This window comes from Zingiber officinale, chromosome 7B, assembly GCF_018446385.1.
Source record: "Zingiber officinale cultivar Zhangliang chromosome 7B, Zo_v1.1, whole genome shotgun sequence".
Lineage (NCBI taxonomy): Eukaryota > Viridiplantae > Streptophyta > Magnoliopsida > Zingiberales > Zingiberaceae > Zingiber > Zingiber officinale.
Window position 1 is genome coordinate 72,417,894 of NC_055999.1, and position 7,819 is coordinate 72,425,712.

Sequence of the window (7,819 nt, forward strand, 5' to 3'; positions counted from 1 at the left end):
TTGGAAAGCGACAATATTCTGTAGAACATTGGAAAATAGTACACTTGTGGTGCCAGACAAGAATATGGAAAATATCATAACGCAAAAGTGAAATAACATAATTCAAACGACCACACGGAGAAGACTTGGACTCATAGTTGAAAGTACTGGTGAGTGGCAGATTTGATAAGGCACTAATTTTCCACAAAAAGTATAGGTTGGGACGAGCTCTAATTATTAAACAAGAAGCTATTGCAATCCCTCTTCAAGGAAAGCAGCAAGTAGTTTTCCAAATTAGACGAAGACTATGCCTCTGCAGTGGTTCTACTACTCTTTGATGCTCTGTGGGCTTATGAGCCTTGCCTTTTCTTTCAAAGAAGCAGCAGTTGCAACACCTACAAGGGGCTGCTCGGAAGTGGAACGGGACGCCCTTCTCGGTTTCAAAGCGAACGTCAAAGATCCTTCCCACCGTTTGGCCTCGTGGTCTCCACAAATAGACTGTTGCAAATGGAGTGGCGTTGTATGCAAGACGACCAACAACGCAAGTTTGTTCGGAGGCCAGCATGTGGTGGAGCTCAACCTTCAAAATCCAAATGTTGATAATGAGCAAACTTTCCATACGGCTCTGCGAGGTGAGATACTGAGTCCTTCTTTGTTGAACTTGACTCGGTTGGAGCGGTTGAATCTAAGTTGGAATGACTTCGAAGGCACTCAAATTCCACAATTCATTGGCTCATTTTTGAATCTCAAGTATCTTGAGCTTTATTGGTCCAATTTTACTGGAGGAATTCCTTCTCAACTTGGCAATTTGTCGAGCCTCCGCCATCTTGGTTTGCAGTCAGGATGGAGTGCAGCTTCAATTGCCCCTCGTTTGGATTGGCTCTCAGGGCTCTCTTCTTTGAGGTACCTCGACCTTACATATGTGAATCTCAGTACAGTCTCTCAAAATTGGTTGTCGGAGGTCAACATGCTTCCTTCCCTGCAAGAATTATATTTGTTCGGCTGTAATCTGAATCACATCCCCTCTTCATTTAATTCTCATCTCAATCTCAGTACTTCTCTCGAAATTCTTGACCTTGATGCTAATCGCTTCTCCTCCTCCTCCTTGCCCAACTGGCTGTGGCGACTCACTAATCTCTCATTGCTTAGAATTGATGCTTCAGGACTGATACCTGCTGGAATCAGTAACCTAACTAGACTAACTCAACTTGATATTTCTGGCAACATATCTAGTCCCCTACCTGTTGAAATCTGGACACTGAATCATCTAATACGACTTGACCTTGCCTTCAATGAAATGCTAACAGGTCCTATACCCGCAGCAATTGCAAATTTAAGTAGTCTACAATCATTATTTATTCCTGAGTGTTCACTTAGTGGTCAAATACCTTTTGAAATTGGGAACTTGAGTAGTCTAATAACACTCTACCTTGCTAGTAATTCACTTTCGGGTCTCATACCTACTGAGATTGGGAAACTTTCCAAGTTACAGGATCTAGATCTCTCTTTTAACTCTTTAGTAAGTGTCCTGTCGGAACCCCATCTTGCAAACCTAACCAACTTAAAAAGTTTATCCTTAAGGGAAAACTCTCGAATTACCATTTCATTAGACTATGACTGGGTCCCTCCGTTTCAACTAGAAACAATTGACTTATCCTCTTGTACAGTGGGCCCTAGGTTTCCACAATGGCTTCGCTCACAGAACTCCATGTATGAGTTGAGTCTGTCCAATACAAGCATTAATGACATCCTACCTCATTGGTTTTGGAATTCATCTTCTTCCACCTTTTGGGTTATTGATCTCTCTCACAATAAGCTTAGGGGCACTCTGCCATCATCCTTAGAGAGCATGTCAAGACTTCAAATTTTGATTCTAAGTTATAATAAATTGGAAGGACTTGTTCCTCATTGGCCACCTCAAATCATGACCCTAGACCTATCTTTTAATGATTTTTCAGGGCCTATACCATCAAAAATTTCACAACAAATAGGTAGTAACTTCATACCTTCATACAACTTAATCCTTTCAAATAATCACATCAATGGGAGCATACCATCTTTCATTTGCAAATGGGAGCAACTGAACGGTTTGGATTTATCCTACAACAAATTATCTGGAGAGATACCCAAGTGTTGGCAAAAAGCAAATACGAACCTTGACTTTATTCACTTGGGAAACAATAAGCTCACTGGTGAAATTCCTAGCTCCATTGGAAACTTGATTGGATTGGCGTCTTTGCATTTGGACAAAAATGATCTCGGCGGACAACTTCCATTGTCATTGCGAAATTGCACTGGACTACAGGTCATTGATTTCACAGGCAATAACTTTTGGGGAAGTATACCTATGTGGATTGGACAAAGTTTGCAGCAATTGACTGTTCTCATATTACGGTCAAATAAGTTTTCTGGCATTATTCCTTCAAACCTCGGAGAACTGAGCAATCTTCAAATTCTTGACCTCGCCAATAACAAGTTAAGTGGGTCTATACCATATTCCTTTGGCAATTTCAGTGCAATAAAATCAACATCAAGAGAAATGGAGGACACAATTTCAATTGGAGGATCAATCACATATATTGAATATGGAGAAAGTGATAGTATATCAGTAGTTACAAAGGGATATGAATATGTCTTTTCATCTATTCTCTATTTGGTGAAGCTTATAGATCTTTCAAACAATAGTCTTACAGGTGAGTTTCCTGCGACATTAGGATCTCTTGTAGGGCTTCAAACTTTGAATATGTCAAGGAATTTTTTTAGAGGGAGGATTCCACATACTATTGGTGAAATGAAGTCATTGGAAACTTTGGATTTATCATTCAACAACTTATCAGGTGTTATTCCTCAAGATTTGTCAAGATTGACTGCTTTGCACCATTTAAACCTCTCTTACAATAATTTATCGGGGAATATTCCTTCCGGGTATCAACTTCAGACACTTCAAGATGCTTCCATTTATATAGGCAATGCTCATCTATGTGGGGCTTTGATTAACAAGAGTTGCTCTAATGATGTCGGCAATAATGTCACAAAGGAAGAGTTGCAAAAGAGTAAATCACAAATATTTCTATCAATTTACTTTGGTACGTCACTTGGATATGTGATTGGATTATGGACTGTGTTTGTAATCCTACTATCCAAACAAAATTGGAGGAATTTGTATTTTCATTTGATTGACAGTCTTTGACAAAGTTTATGTACCATTTTGCTAAAGAAGGTAGGGTAACTAAATGATGTTTAGGCAAACTGTGGGACAAAATCCAAGTTGATATCAATGTAACTATTCTGATACTTAATCTTATGTATCAGAGTCCTATATCGTTTTAGCAATGTATAAGAAAATTCTGATATAAATAAAATTTGATTAGTACGATGTAACTATTCAAATATTTTATCTTCTATAATGGATCTTTATTACCCTATTGTGAGTGCTTGTTATGTTTTGTTTTTCAAACAAAGGAAAAGATGCAAGCCTCTTGGTTAATAATATGCAGAATAGAGAAAACAAGACTACTGCAGTACAACTAACATAGTAAGAACTAGAGAATGAAGAATGCTTACACCTGTAAACAATATTTTTGGAGAAATTTTATTGTGCAACTCTTATGTTGCAATCGTTAAGTATACAATTTACACTAGCAAACAAAGACGTGAACACATTGTAGATGGTAAAAAAATATCAAAAAAGAGTCAATTATGTGGAGATTTCAAATGGAAAATCTTTGTGTTTTGGGTAACTGTCACTCTTGTTGATAGATAATAAGTACAATTGTTAGAATGAATTCATGATAAATATAGAATTTAGTTTGAGGATGATTTTACGATCTTGAACCAATACCATGCCCTTTTTCTTCCCCAAATATCATCATGGATGACAAAAATGAGCTAACTTGGCAATATCTTCCCTTACAAACTGTATTACTTTCAACAACCCAAATTATGTTATGTGAAAATGATGAATTAATCAAAGAAGAGAAAAAAAGGAAAAAAGAAAGCACAAGAACCTTGTATTGATAACACTGGTTAAGATTCATTTACATGATTCCTTGACACACTGGTTAAACTTATTCCATCTCTGGTTTTAGCATCCACCAAGACTAGTTAACTAACTCTTATGGTTCCAATGCATAGATTTGTAGGCGATGAGTTATTAAGATGCAACCTTGTGCTGGAAATTCTGAGCTCCAAATCTAGATGTGAAAGTTGAGAATGAGCACTTTCGATCTAGTCGTTTTGGTCATCTGGTCCAAACACATTTGTCCTGTGAAGGCCATGATGGACTTATGTTTTCTTGTAATTAGAGCCAGCAATGGTCCCTAGTTACTAACTTGTATTTTGATGAAAGGTTATAGTAGATTTAGTATCTTGAATAGCTGTGAGACAAAGAGCACTCACATGGAGAAGAGACTACATATCAGGGCCAAGGACCACAGTCTTTACTAACTGGTATTCCTTCTTTGTCTCTCTTTAATCCTTTCTCCTAGATGTAATAGCATTCATCTGTCAATAATGCTGTAGAAATGATTGCCAGTAAACAGTTTGACTCTAACAATGACAAAAGAAAGCATGCCAAGTTGCAAGTTACTTTGATTGCATGAAAATGACATGCAGAACCATAAACTTAAGGCAACTAATATCATTTAGTAAACATAGAAGTCAAACACATTAGATGACGGATTTCTATGCAGTCTCTTATATGTCTAGTCTGACTATTTTTTTTTACTCTCTTGTAATGCATTTACAAATTTTCATTGCCAATGCATCATTAGTCATTTCTTATTTGAACTTTTTGACTGAAATTATTCCTGTTGGGTATTTCATTAGACTCATCTTAACAGTTAACAAGGGTTAATTCATCAAAATACCAATAAATTACACCTAATCCTGTAATGTCTACTAGAAGTTCATATGAGGGTTTACCAATTATACAAGAATATATGGTATCTGTCTCTTAAGACTAGACAGGTTTCAGCAGTGACTGAACTATATTTCTCTTATCCATTGAAGCATATATGTATCTTATCCATGATATATCAGATAAGAGAGACATCAGTGAACCTAGATGTACAATTAGAATGGTCAAATGGATCAACCATGATGGGACGGATTGGCCCGTGGCAGGCCAGTCATTTGGCGGGGCGAATCAGTCCAACCCGTCATCTTGGCGGATTGAAAAATTCTCAACCCAAAGCGGATTGCGAGTTCGATGGTTCAACCCATGAGCCTATTAAAAAATTAAAACAATAAAAAACAGATTTCATATCTTAAAGGTTTTAAAAGGTTTAGTTACGAAAGATAACATCAATTCCCATCTAACACATGTTTTTCAAAAGATAGTCTCAATCAAATGTATTCTAAAAAATATGTATTTTAAATATAAATGGACACAAAATGAGTACTTGTGTTTGATGAAAAGTGTTACTTTTATTTTAAGATTGCAACAAAGAAAGATGATAAATTGACAGAAAAACTTTGGCTTACATTTATTTCTCAACCTACGGGCCAACCCAAGCTCGTTGCTTGCCGACCCTCGTGGGTCGGTCTGTTTGGACACACCTTAAAATGGGTTGATAAAATTCAACCCAATCTGCTTAAATTATTTGGTGGAACAGGCCAATCCAACAAACCTAATCTAAATTAACAGCTCTATGTACAATGTAGATGATCGCACTAACAATAGGCTTGGCGAGGCCAACTACTTTGTCACTCCTCCATTAGCTAGTGGTGTCAAGAGACTCGTAGCCCCACGGGTTCTTGCTTGCCCAATTCCATTGATCACGACACATCTCTTTGATTCCTACTTAGCTCTAGTCATTATTCAATAAGTAATGATTCATAGTTTTACGAAGTCATAGTCGGCACAGATTGATGCAGTTGATATCTGTATGCCTATTTATTTCAATAAGTCTTAGGTCAATTTCTAACCGATGCAAAGTGTCTTGTTAGGTGATTGACCTCTCCTATGTAAACGGTTATTGCGCTAGGGTAAAATATCCATATGATTTACCTATCTATATCTTACCATGTAACAGATAATATTGAACCGCTTGGGATGAATAAGCAATAATAATATAACAATAGTTCTAAAAACAAACGCAGTGCAGGAACAATAGCAAGTTAACGAACAAAAGCAAGGCGAGTACACACTTTCAGTTCAGCTCTTTTTCTGCTTTGCTAGTGGATGCAGACAGGACTTCAGCATCACCAGGTCGTCTTCCGGCGAAGACGAGTGGATTTCTGAAACAGAATCGAGTCAAAGAGACAAAGACGAATGAGGCCATTATTTTCACTAACGTGAAACTTTTGACTAAAGACGAAAATATAGAAAATTGACTAGATCATTTCGTATTTATCGTCGGTAATTTGTGTTCAAACAGGTAATTGGTGCTTCCACATCTGTCAGGGAATTGTAGTACCTTTCCAGAAGCCTTCTCAAGTGCATGCTGCCACCATTTCCAAAACTGATGTTCTCTTTCCAGTTCCTAGATTGTAAACTTCACACCCTGCAGTAGCACAACGTTGTTAGACCAAAAGCCAAGTAGATTCTCTCCAATTTTTTTGAAATAAATACAATAATTCATTAATTAAATAGAAAACTTAGTGCATTTAACTCGTGTTAGAACTTAGAAGAGATGATTATGCAGCAAGTCTTTCACAACGGTCATAGTAAAAGAATGTTTGTTTGAGAAAAAAACCAACGAGTACAACAAACTTAATGGAAGTCTATACCTATCTTCGAGTTGGTTAGTATATGATAAATTATTATTATATAAGGTTAGATTAGTCTTTTATTATTATTTTTTATTGTCTATTTATATTTTCTTTCCCTTTGTAAACCCAAGTTTTTGCAATATAATTTACTGGTCTCCTTTTACGACTACCTCTTTCTCTCCTTTGCTTTGTTGTCTTTTACATTCTATTTGCTTTGTTCACATGGTATCAGAGTCAATCCATCTCCTCATCTTCTCTCTCAGTGAATCATGGAATAGTTTTATTTTCAGGATTCTTTGAGGTGACCGTAGAAGAATTGTATTTTCTTGAGTTTCAACCGTTAGATCGTCTTGAAACTTTGAGAGAATGTTCCTCACATCCAGAACTACATTTTGAACGGTGGAGATTGGATTTTGACTTCTTTAAATCCATCTGATGACCAAAAAATGTGACTATTGAGTTTTGGTTACGCAGAGTTGTCGACCTCTACGAATCCCCGACGCAAGGTTGGATTTTGTAAATAGAATTGGGAAACTGGACAATCTAAGGGGGTTTGGATTTGTGACATTTACTTCTAGTGAAGAAGCCTCTACTGCCATTAGTGGCATGGATGGAAAGGATGTTCATGGTCGGATGGTTAGAGTTAATTATGCTACTGTTCGAACGGATGGATTTTGTGGTGGTGGTGGTGGTTATGGTGGCGGGGGTGGTGCTTTTGGAGGTGTCTATGGTGGTTATGGTGGTGTTGCTCTTACTGAATAGTTTCAGAAGTTCTTTGTATCTCAGTCACATGCCATGTCTGTCTCTTCTCACATAGTTTTGCCCTCTAGTGGAACCTTAGGTATACATTCCCCTACTTGGATCTTTGATTCTGGAGCTTCACATCATATGTCGCCTAATGCCAATTCTTTTATATCTATAAATTCATTACCTTCTGTGTCCGTAATGACCGCTGATGGTTCTCCCATGTCATTATCTAGTGTTGACTCTATTTGTATGTTAATCTATCTCTGTCTAATGTATATCATATTCCTAATCTTACTTTGAATCTTGGCTCAATTGGTCAATTATGTGACTCTGGTTTCTCAGTTTCTTTTACTTCATCTTCTTATTATGTGCAGAATCC

At 37.1% G+C, this 7,819-nt stretch overlaps 1 protein-coding gene across 1 annotated transcript; it reads left to right on the forward strand.

Moving 5' to 3' along the window:
- Nucleotides 1–286: 286 nt before the first annotated feature.
- LOC122004432 (receptor-like protein 32) lies at nt 287–7,455 on the forward strand. The gene is made up of 6 exons (XM_042559322.1): nt 287–1,286; nt 1,938–2,672; nt 2,817–3,032; nt 6,161–6,276; nt 6,386–6,460; nt 7,168–7,455. Exons 1-6 carry the CDS (start codon nt 287–289, stop codon nt 7,453–7,455), a joined length of 2,430 nt encoding a protein of 809 aa, XP_042415256.1.
- Nucleotides 7,456–7,819: the final 364 nt, after the last annotated feature.